The following is an 11,638-nucleotide window of genomic DNA, read 5'->3' as shown; positions in this document are numbered from 1 at the left end:
ATCTGATGGAAAGTACTTTGTGGAGATCTAAGCAGTTGATGATTATCCTTAAGTAATGCAGGGACTGCACACATGAAATGTTGACTTTTTGATCCGTCACTTTGCAATTGTTCAATTATTTATTAAACATTTGAATATTGTAGGATGTCTTCATGTGTCTACGATTAGAATGTGAATTGACAGTGAAGATTTATCTCATTAATTCTGAATCTCTGCTACAGTGATATATTGCTTTGCTCATAGGAATTATTAAAGGGACTTAATGTCTAATATTTGTCATGTAATCAGCATTATATAGCTGAAACTGAACTATTTTGCCTGTTCACAGATACTTAGGTTTTGAATTTGAAAGTGACTCCTCAAGGGGTGTCATGAACACTATGTAAGATTCACTGAGGGTCATTTCTCCCCTCTCAGCTCCAGCCCGCTTTTCTCTGTGAAGCAGGATGTGTGGGGCCGCAGAGCTGCATCTACTGGCGGTGCCTTTCCCGCCGTCTCGAAGGCACGGAGAGGCTACAAGGGATTTTCTCTGAAACGTGCAGGGCCTCCACCTGTGACTCCGGAAGGCTGCCGGCTCCCCCAGGGGAATGCTCCCGGCTTTCGACGGACTACATTAACCTCGGAGCACCGGAGCGCCAGCTGGGGGAGCCCCGGGATGCCTGGCGCGCGCTCCGCCCTCCGCTGTCCTGGCACTTTGCTCCCATTCAACAGTCGGTCGTGACACCAGCCGGGCACAGCCCGGGGCCTGGCAGGGCCGCGTCCTTAGCGAGCGCGCTGGGCTCCTCCTCCTGCCGGCCCGGCCCGCGTCTCAGCTGTGGGGACCCGGGGGCGCCGCGACTCGCCCACAGTCGGACGGCGGGAGGCGGTGCCTGCAGGGTCCAGTCCCGGGAGCACCCCCAGGAGGAGGGGAGGGTGGGAGCGCCTCTCTTTGAGTCCCCGGGTTTGGTCGCAGGGATGTGAGGAAGCCGGAGAGGCCGCGGCTGGACGCAGGTGGGTGTGGAGGGGCCGCCCGGACTGCGGGGACCCGCTCCGCGCACAGTGGCTGAGCGCCCGCCTCTCTTTCTAGGGGCTGAGGATCCGGCGGCTCGGCTGCACCATGCCCTTCCCGCCCATGCCGCCGCCGCCCGCCCCCGCCCCGGGGGCCCAAGCCGCGCGCCAGTTACCCCGGAGGCCCTGCGCCGCGGGGGACAAGAAGAAGAGGCCCCCACAGCGGCCCGAGGGGCTCCTCTCCAGCTCCTGGCCCTCCGCCACGCTCAAGAGGCCGCCGGCCCGGCGCGGCCCCGGCCTGGACAGGACGCAGCCGCCGGCCCCTCCGGGCGTCTCCCCCCAGGCCTTGCCCAGCCGCGCGCGGGCCCCAGCCACGTGCGCCCCGCCCCGGCCGGCAGGCTCCGGCCACAGCCCAGCGAGGACCACCTACGCGGCGACCTCGGCGGGGACGGGGACCACCGCCGCGGGCACCTCCTCGGGGGCGGGGCCTTGTCCAGACTCCGCTGCGCGCTTCTCCCTGAATCGCACCCCCGAGGCCGTCCTGGTCCTCCAGAAGCGTCATCTGGAGAAGCAGCTGCTGGCGCGGCCCCGCAGGCCCTTCCCCTCACCCTCGGCCGAACCCAGGCGCCTACTCGCCCCCTGTCTCCCGGCTAGGGCCGCGGGCCCGCGGAGGGGCGGCCCCGCCAGCGACCCCGACGCACCCCCCACCGCCGGCCAGGGCCGCCGCGCGCCTCCGCCCGGCGCCCAGCTGCTGCACGTTGGCCTGCAGGTTCCCCAGCTCAGCCCGCGGCCCGGGGCCCTGCGGCCGATGCTCAAGGTGTCGCTGCTCAACGAGCGGCACAGGTACGACGACGTGGAGTACGAGGAGGAGCCAGAGGCGGTGGACGAGGGCCTGGTACGCAGGTGCACGGAGTGGCTGCGCGGCGTGGAGTCGGCGGCTGCCGCGCGGGGCCGGGCGGGGGCCCTGGACTCACGGCGGCACCTGAGCACGCTGTGAGCCCAGCGGGCCTGCGGGGACAGGCCAGGCCTGATCCCACCTCACTTCCTGCACGCGCCACTCCGCCTAGGGGCCCTCGGGGGAGACCGCAGGCTCCTCTGGCCGCCAGCGCCCACTTTCGGGACACCCGTGCGCGAGCTGGCCCACGTGGGGCGCAGCCAGACTCGCCCGACGGCCACGGCCCCCCTCCTGCCCTCGCCAGCCGGCAGCCCGGGCCTTTCTCGTTCACACCGGTGGTATCTACCCCGGATGCCTGCCTCTGCCCCACTCTGGCCTCCTCTTGGCATCGCCGAGCATCCATGCAGTTCGTGGGGAATTAAGCAACTGAGAAAATGCCTCTTGGTGCCCCGAGCCCCAGGGTTCGTCTAGGTCCCAGAGACCCTCTGCCTGGAGGCGGGCCTTCCCCAGGGCTACATCTGCACCCCCTGTGGTGTCACCCTCAGCCGGCGCCCGGCACCCTGGACAGTGCGGTGGGCGATGGCCCAGGTGGGTGGCCGCGACGGTGGCCTCCTGCAGAGCTGGGACCCGGTGCTACATTCGTGATTTTGTTTTCTCCCAAGTCAGAAAAATGTTGAGGGTATTAGACATCCCTGAAACTCAGTTAACCGAATTTCCAGTCTCCAAAGCGGAAGGGTAGGCATCGCCAGGCGCTGGTGAGCCCTGGTCAGTGAGCGCTTCCATGGAAACCGCTCGGCTGATTACATTTTTTCTGTGTATTATCTGAATAGAGAGTAAAGCTCCTCCGCTGTTTCGTAACCATATCCTTTCCCCCGCTAACTGGAGGCTGATTTCTACATATTTCTTCCATGTATCTGAGAATATCTAACTGGAAGGATGAGAAGGAAATAAAATGTTATAATCAGATAAGGCTGGTTATAGAAGAGTAATGTATTACCTCAATTTTTGACTGACTTTGTAAAAGCCAATAACTGGTTTAATGTTTATCTTGATAGACTTTAAATGTATCAAGTCTTAATTGTATTTTAAATTGAAGCCTTACATTTTTAAGACAGATTTTGTATTTTTCTTGTGGAGGTCTTTGCTCTAATAACACACACACACTGTCTCTCTCTCTCTCTCTCTCTCTCTCTCTAATTCTAGGCACACATTTAGTTAGATGTGAAGCATTTAATTCATTGGGAGCTAGGTCAGCTGCCAGATGAGTTGCAAAAACAGAAAAAAACCTACCCATTGAATAACTTCTTTGAATTTGGAGATAAGTTTTCTTTTACTTAAAATGAATATATTAATTCTAGAGGGGCAAAACTAGCAATGCTTATGCAAGTGACGGTGCTGCTCTTGTTCCACCCCCACCCAGATGGTCTCTGAGTGCGCCGTCCTGGGCAGGGCACACGGTCTGGAGCTGAGAGGGTGGAGCAAGAGTGCACCGACTCCGAGCCGAGGGCAGGAGTGGCTCAACTTGGTCTCGTCTTGCACTTAGTGCAAATACCAATAATTAAGATGCCTAGACTTCTGCCCTTGTTCACAGTAACAACAACATTTTGAAGACTTTTCCCTGGTGGCATCCTAGAGGGACTGACTTTCTGCAGCCTCTGTCTTCCAAGCTGAGCTTCTGCTGCAGTGTGGCTGTCACTGCACCTGTGTGTCTCCCTGACGTCCCTGTCAGCTGCTTCATTTTGATTTCCTTTCTTCTCCCGCCCTTTCTCTAGGCTCTGTCCCAGCATCTCCTGTTCTTAACTGGCCACAATACAACACTAAGCACATTTTTAGTAATTTGTATTTATTAAATAGAGTTTGTGGGCCTTGTTCTCTACTTTAAAAGCAGATGAGTGGAACATTTATGTTTCCCTGGTCAATGAGCCTCAATAAAAAACAAACAGAAAAAAGGTTTTACACGTGACACATGATATCTTTTCATTGCTGTTAAGGACATTTTGAGAAAGTTTTCTAAGTCGCTATGCTCCAATTTCTTAATGCTTAAATAAAAGAGAAATTCAGTGACTTGTGATTCTTTTTGAGGGGGACACTGAAAACTGGTCAGGAAGAGACTACTGAGGGATTTACAATTCACATGACATGATTTCTTCATAGTGGCGCTCAACCTAAGGTTCTGGGATTTCCAGGAGTTGAAAAAGTTTTGCTGGTTTTAATCACTACTAGAATTTTTAAAAATCACTACCAGGATTTTTAAGATAGTCAAATACTGTAAGGTTATTTGGCAATGACATTTGACCTTTTATGGGGCCACAAATCCCCGTGAAAGCTATATTCCAAAAGGACTCCTAAAACCGTGTACCACATAGCAACAAAACATTGCATATAATTTGCATATATTTTAAGAAGCTCATGGGTCCCAGGTTAAGGACTCCGCCTATATACACTCACTAGAATATTTTTTTTATTTTGCCTAAAGTAATTTCATACTGGTAGGTCATACCAATCAGAAATTAAAGGGTCAATTTGAATAATTGCTAGACTATTAGATTACTATTATATTATTATCAAATTCTCCCATAACTGTAATGTCTCACAGCAGGGACTGAGGAGGACTTCCATCCCAGGAGAGAAAATTGGGTGCCACTATGTAAGTAAAAGTGTTGCCAGTTCCAAAGATTGAGCATATATGTGACTTAATTCCCTCTATTTAGAGAATAGCTGGCACTTTAAGATAGGTTTTTATGTTGATCTGCCTTATTTCTAGAAAAGTGGATGCCAAGTTGTCAGAACCATTAGTTGTGGGGTTTCCGTAGAAATCATGCAGTTCAGTTTAGGGTGGGTGATCTGTGGGATCTTTGCTTTTCAGCATGGTAATTTCAGCCAACCGTGGTATATCAGTCAAAGACAGTCTGAAAATAACAGTCTCTCTAGTAAGCAAGGACACTTTTGCATCACCAGAAATGCACACACAGGCCTTTGTGACCTCTGGGAAACCTGGATTGATGTGGTTCCCCAGCATGGCCTCTGTCCAGATGCTGTCTGGGTAAGGGCACAGCTGCTCCCATGGCCTGTAGTGGAGGCCCCATGGTCTGGCTTGGAGTCGGAGCACCCCTCAGCATTGTGTGGGAGAAGGTACCGCACCATGGTTCAAGGTGGGTTTTGGTGCCCGAGAGGCTGGAGTTGCCACACTGATGCTGTCATTTATCCCCATCTTTCATTAAACTTCCATGTCTGTTTCCTCTTCTGTCTGTGGGGATAGTTGAACATAGGTGACCCTGGTGAGGATTATGAGGCAATATGCGAAGCGTTCCCCCAGCTCAAAGTTAACTGTAATTTTTACTATTTCAAAAAAGTCTTTACTATTCAAAACTCTCTGGCACTCTTGTGCACGTTCGAAACCTCCCTAGTTACAGCATTCTGAGATTTTTATCTTTAACCATTTAATGCACACCTACACTTTTATATTCCTGAGGAATTAAAAAAATAAAATGTCTATTGTGTTTTGCCTTCTTATCTCACACTTAATTATGTTATGAGCACAAAATTTAGCTCTGAGCTTCCTGGTAGCAGAGACAAAGTTTAAAGTAAGAGTCATATAATCTCAATATCTAATAACAAGAAACACTTCTTGGAGAAAATTGTTATGTGTGTATTTGGATTATATACAACATAATGGATAGTAGTATCCTTAAATGCAGCTTCTCGAAGATGCCTAAGTGTTCTTGTTGTTTTTTTATTTTTTGAGATGGAGTCTCACTCTGTCACCCAGGCTGGAGTGCAGTGGCGTGATCTCGGCTCACTGCAAGCTCCGCCTCCCGGGTTCACACCATTCTCCTGCCTCAGCCTCCCCAGTAGCTGGGACTACAGGTGTCAGCCACCATGCCCGGCTAATTTTTTTGTATTTTCAGTAGAGACAGAGTTTCACTGTGTTAGCCAGGATGGTCTCGATCTCCTGACCTCGTGATCCACCCTCCTCGGCCTCCCAAAGTGCTGGGATTACAGGCATGAGCCACCGCGCCCGGCCAAAGATGCCTAAATGTTCTTTACATTACTATTAGCTCTTGATGAAAGCCAGTGGGGTCATTATCAGCGACATCCTTGCTGAAACTGGACCATCCCACCTTATGGAGGTGGTGTGGATGGAAACCTACAAAATACAGTAGGGAATCTTCAGGAAGCAGTTTTAGATCTGCTCAAATATTTAGCAAGTACTGCCCTAGTACCTCAGACAATTCGACATCAGTCCTTAAATGTTTGGTCTCATGACCTCTTTCTAGTCTCAAAAATTACTGAAGGGAAAAAAAGTATTGAGGGAAGCCAAAGAACCTTCTTCAGTGTAGGTTCATCTATCAGTACTTCCTGTATCAGAACTAAGAGACCCTAGAACAATCAAACTGCTGGTTTCATCCATACCATGTTGGCTCCTAGTGCCTGCTGTAAAGGCTGGGTTAGCTGCATCTGAAATGGATGGGAAGTGTTTTAAGAAACAGATATTCCAGACCTCAGACCTAGTTAATACTATACTAATTAGTTCTATACTAATTCAGTAGATCTGGGAAAGGGCTGATGTGCCACCAGGTTGGGAGCCATTGCTATATGGCAAGAAATACAAGACCAGGCTCAGGAAATACTTCAGGCAGATTTTATTGAAGGTGGATTTAACCAACTGTGTCCTCTCACAAGAGACCCTGCAATGCGACTCTGTCAATATAGAGTCTCCTTTTCTAGGTAGTCATGTCTCCCTTCCTGGCCATGTGTTTTCACGGCAGGGAGGGTAGGATGCAATGACCAAAAATAACTAAAGTGACCCCATGTCATCAGCCTAGGCACCGTCCAGCTCATAGAATTGGGAGTGCTGGCCACTCCACTTCTGGGGGGCCTTGCCCCACATCTCATTCATCCGGAGTCCCCTCCCTTGATGACTGTGTCCTAGGTCTTCCCTCGTCTACCTCTGTCAGCATAATTATGAGTGCCTCCCAGATACAAGCTTCTACAACACAGCACATGCCACTCCCGATGCCACTCCTGATGCCACTCCCGATGCCATCCTGTCACCAGAGCGGGAGGGCAGGCTCTGAGAACTGTAGATGCATGGGCGTGTCCTGAAAAGCCAACCCCAGACAGTGCACGGAGCTCAACACCTGATTTTACGAGGAAATTATAACAAGTATCTATTGAGTATTTCACTTTGAGCAGGATAGTATGCCAGCAGGCCCAGAATAGTTCAGTTATTCATTCAAAAAATATTTACCCTGCCTCTACAGGATGAAGGGTATCTGAGACACAAAACTAACTGGAACTGTTCCCTACATAATCTAATGGTCAGCCTGTCCAAAGGTGTATCCAGCTCTGCCGAGAGCAATGACTTTGGTTTGAGGACAGTCAATATTGAGTGGTTCTTTAGGACAGCCATTGATCTGTATTTGTTTACTTGGGCCAATTTAACAGAATACCACACACTGGGTGGCTTAAAAAACAGATACTTATTTTCTTATAGTTCTGGAGGCTGGATGTTCAGAATCAAGATGCCGGCAAGGCTAGTCCCCGGTGAGGCCTCTTTCCTAGCTTGCAGACAGCCGCCTCCCGCACTGCGTCCTCATAGAGCCTTGGTATCTCTTCCTTCTCCTACAGGGATGCCAGTTCTGTTGGATCACAGCCCTCACGTATGTGCCCTCCTTAAAGGCACTCTCTGCAAATACAGTCACAGTGCATTTAGAGCTTTGATATATTAATATTAATTTGGGGGTGTTGGGGACAAGATTCAACCCAGAACGTGGTCTGTGGTTTCAGTTGCTTTTTAAGGCCACTTATGGAATATGATAGCAAGATAAGATCCTCAGCTTCTTCCCACCACTTAGGTGCACACACAGCACACATACACAAACACACACGTACACAAATGTACACATATGCACAAACACACTCATGCACACATATGCAAGCATGCACACAAACACATAACTTTTGGAAGCATAAAAATAGAAGAGTTTTTATTGAAATTTGAAAAATTAATTAGTTCAACCTTTTTATTTCTACCTACAAGAATGTGGAGATGAAAGAATTTGCCGAACTAGTCAGAAAAGTTCAAGCCAGGACTGAAGTCTGTAATCTAAGATTGCAAAGATTTTATTTGCTCCCCACAATCTCTTATTTTTGCCTTTGTATCTGCTCTGAAATTTTGTTTGTTTTTGTTTTTGAGACAGAGTCCCACTCTGTCACCCGGGCTGGGGTGCAATGGCGTGATCTTGGCTCACTGCAACCTCAGCCTCCTGAGTTCAAGTGATTCTCCTGCCTCAGCCCCCCAAGTAGCTGGGATTACAGGTGCCCACCATCATGTCTGGCTAATTTTTGTATTTTTAGTAGAAATGGGGTTTCACCATGTTGGCCAGGCTGGTCTTGAACTCCTGACCTCAGGTGATCCACCCGCCTCAGCTACCTAAAGTGAGGGGATTATAGGCCTGAGCCACCTCGTCCGGCCTGCTCTGAAATTTTTGACAGAATCTGTGGGCCAGGCAGATAATCTAAGGCACAGTCCCTTAATGAACCTGTGCAGGGCGCAGGCCCGGCCAGGCCGTTCTCCACTGCCTGCTGGCCCACAGCCCTGCGGCTCCAGCCGTCTGTCTGCATTCTGATGCATGTGTACAGAGAAACACTCTGTCTTGCTTTCTCTTCTTAAAAAGTTTTCTTTTTCTTTTCCCCACCTTCTCTCTTTTTTCTTCTTCTGATCACTTCTTGGCAATTTTCTTTTGCTCTTAACTTTCTCTTCTTTTTTCGCTAAAGCCATGACCATATGCTGTCTCTAGCTGACTCAGCAGTTATCTTCCTTTCCCTTCTAGGTGGAGGCCACCGAATTAAAAGGACACAGACTGTACATTTCCATATCACTAAGAGAGAAAATCTCAAACGTTCTCATCACAAAAATGTCAAACTTTTGAAGTGATGGATAGATTAATTAGCTTGATTTAGTCATTACGCATCGTATTCAAAATTCATAACATCTGCATAAGTCCTGGAGGTGGCTTCTCACATATCCACCAACAGGTAGAGCGTCGAGATGCTGGTGCTGACTACTTTGCATGCATGGGCAAGCTTGAGCCTCACAGCAACCTTCTTTCCCTTTACAGGTGTAGAAAATGAGTCTCTGGCTGGGCGCATTGGCTCACGCCTGTAATCCCAGCACTTTGGGAGACCAAGGTCGGGGGACACCTGAGGTCAGGAGTTTGAGACCAGACTGGCCAACATGGTGAAACCCTGTCTCTACTAAAAACACAAAAATTAGCCGAGCATAGTGGCAGGCGCCTGTAATCCCAGCTACTTGGGAGGCTGAGTCAGGAGAATCACTTGAACCCCGGAGGCAGAGGTTGCAGTGGGCCGAGATAGTGCCATTGCACTCCAGCCTGGGTGACAAGAGCAAGACTTCATCTCAAAAAAAAAAAAAAAAAAAAAAAAGAAAAGAAAATGAGTCTCTGAGGGTAAAGCAACTGACAGATTCACCTCACACCTATTTAGTTTTACAGCTGGGCTCATGCCCAGGTTGGCCTGAGTTCAAGTTCCTAACCAGTATGCAAAGGGCCTGTCCCAGTGCTGTGGGGCCAGTGGGAGACCAGGTAGGACTTCAGGAGCTTCCCAGGAAGTGGATTTAGGACCTTGAGGGTTTCATGGACCATAGATTTAAAACCTCTGATGAATAATGACCACAGCAGAAATCAGCAAAATAGGACAATAGGGAGGATTAACAGGGTCTGAAGTTGATTCTTTAAAAATAAGATTAGATTAAGCAACCCTTAGCAAGATTGATCAAGAAAAAAAAAATAACAAATTATCAAGACCAGGAATGAAAGAAGGAATATAACTACAGATCCTACAGATGTGAAAAGGATCCGCAGACACGCCGTGAACAGAAAGAGGCCCGGGCCACAGCCCTTCCAGCCCACTGCCCACAGTGTCATGCAGAGTGAGAACTCACCCTCATTTCCCACTGTGATTTTAGAAAGATATTTTTTCTGTGGTCAATACCTTCTTTGCCATAATTAAAAACAGCCAATATACACATGACTGAGGCTGAAATTCTGTGATTTATGATGTTCTTTGTAGGAGTGGATGCAAGGAGGATTTTGCTTTTATTTCCTTCATCGAAAGAATAGATATACAGAACTCCCCCAGCACACATCATCTCAAATGTTTTGGAAAAAATCTTTCCCTTTTGCAAATGAGAGCCTAATTTGCATGGCCACAGCATTCATGGAGAGGGGGATGCCTGGTCCCTGGGGCGTGAGAACCCCAGTCCCCCTCCAACACCCACTGCCCTCTCTGAGCAAGCCCTGGACTTTAGCTCACCTCTCCGCCCCTGTAGATCTGTGCAAGAGATCAGCTTCCCACAGCCTCTCCCGCCTTCTAGTAACATCAATAAGAAGACTCACCTTAATTTCCGAGGTCTCACATTCATCACTGACTGGACACAACTGCTTTGTCAGTCTTGTAGATAAAGGTGGGGAAACTCTTTGGGAGGGGTCCCCCATCACTCAGGTAGGAGTGGCAACAACCAACTCGTAGCACGTTCAAGGCAGACATGGCTCCCTTCTGGATGGTGCCTGCCTCAGGGCCTGGGGTCAGTGGAGGGAGCTGGGCTGGGTGTGCCCCTCTCTGTACCTCACCCCATAGGGATGTCCCGTTGGAGCAGGGAGGGAAACATCCCTGCAAATCTACTTTGGACTACCTCCCAACATGCACTTGCCACTGTTGCTTCATGGTCGAGAGGCCAGCAACATTCGAGTTAAGACTGTTCGGGGATTAGAGAAAACGGCCTGTTTCCTTACTATAGCTCACCATGGAGGGGTCGGCATGGGGTTCCTGAGTTAGCATCATGAAAGCAGCAAATCTTTACTCCAGGGAGTTGTTTAAAAAACACTTATACGAGCCAGGCACGGTGGTTCACGCCTGTAATCCCAGCATTTTGGGAGGCCGAGGCGGGCTGATCACCTGAGGTTGGGAGTTTGAGACCAGCCTGGCCAATATGGTGAAACCCTGTACTATTAAAAATACAAAATTAGCTGGGTGTGGTGCTGCATGCCTGTAATCCCAGCTACTCAGGATGCTGAGGCAGGAGAATCGCTTGAACCCAGGAAGCGGAGGTTGCGGTGACCCGAGATCGTGCCATTGCGCTCCAGCCTGGGCAACAGGAGCAAAACTCCGTCTCAAAACAAGCAAACAAACAAATAAAAAACAAACAAAAACCCTTATACGAAACCAGCTATCTGGGAAAACGAGAAGGAGGACAGGCGCCGAGGGGCACTGGACGGCTCCGACGGGGGCCATGGGTCCCCTGTGCTGGCTCCGGTCCCAGGTCCACCCCTTTCTTGGGGAGGGACTGCCGTGGGGCCGCTTCACCTCTGTGCCCGCTTCCCCCAGACAGAGCACAGCAGGTGCCGAGGCCCGTGCCTGGCACTCGGTAAGATGGCCTTGGCCATCGTCTGTCACCGTCACATCTAGTCCCTTGGTGCAGCCCTGCAAGGGTGAGCCTGGCTTGACTGCAGCCCAGCGCCGCGGAGACAATGGAACCACAGAGTTCCGAGACACTCGCTGCCCTTTGTGGCTCTCCTCATCTGCGGTGTCGTCATGCCGCAGAAAAAGAGCACACGCAGCACACAGGAGACAGAGACTTCAAACAAAGGGCCTCGTTCATCCACTTAAAGGACAACAAGCGCCCGCTTCTGTGTCATCCCAGGGTCTGCGGAGGGGCATCGAGAGGAGTGGAAG

The 11,638-nt window shown here is 50.1% G+C and overlaps 1 protein-coding gene across 1 annotated transcript; it reads left to right on the top strand.

Moving 5' to 3' along the window:
- Positions 1–732: 732 nt before the first annotated feature.
- PRR18 (proline rich 18) lies at positions 733–3,946 on the top strand. Its single transcript, XM_034963230.3, has 2 exons — positions 733–990; positions 1,067–3,946. Exon 2 carries the CDS (start codon positions 1,097–1,099, stop codon positions 1,982–1,984), a length of 888 nt encoding a protein of 295 aa, XP_034819121.3. The 5' UTR covers positions 733–990; positions 1,067–1,096; the 3' UTR covers positions 1,985–3,946.
- The last annotated feature ends 7,692 nt before the right edge of the window (positions 3,947–11,638 follow it).

Source organism: Pan paniscus, chromosome 5 (assembly GCF_029289425.2).
Source record: "Pan paniscus chromosome 5, NHGRI_mPanPan1-v2.0_pri, whole genome shotgun sequence".
In the NCBI taxonomy this organism is placed as follows: Eukaryota; Metazoa; Chordata; class Mammalia; order Primates; family Hominidae; genus Pan; species Pan paniscus.
Note: the sequence above shows the minus strand (reverse complement) of the source record. Positions and strands in the feature narration are given on the sequence as shown.

Bases quoted from the DNA above. Each gene is read 5' to 3' on its own strand.
- PRR18 (XM_034963230.3), top strand. From the start codon at position 1,097: ATGCCCTTCCCGCCCATGCCGCCGCCGCCCGCCCCCGCCCCGGGGGCC.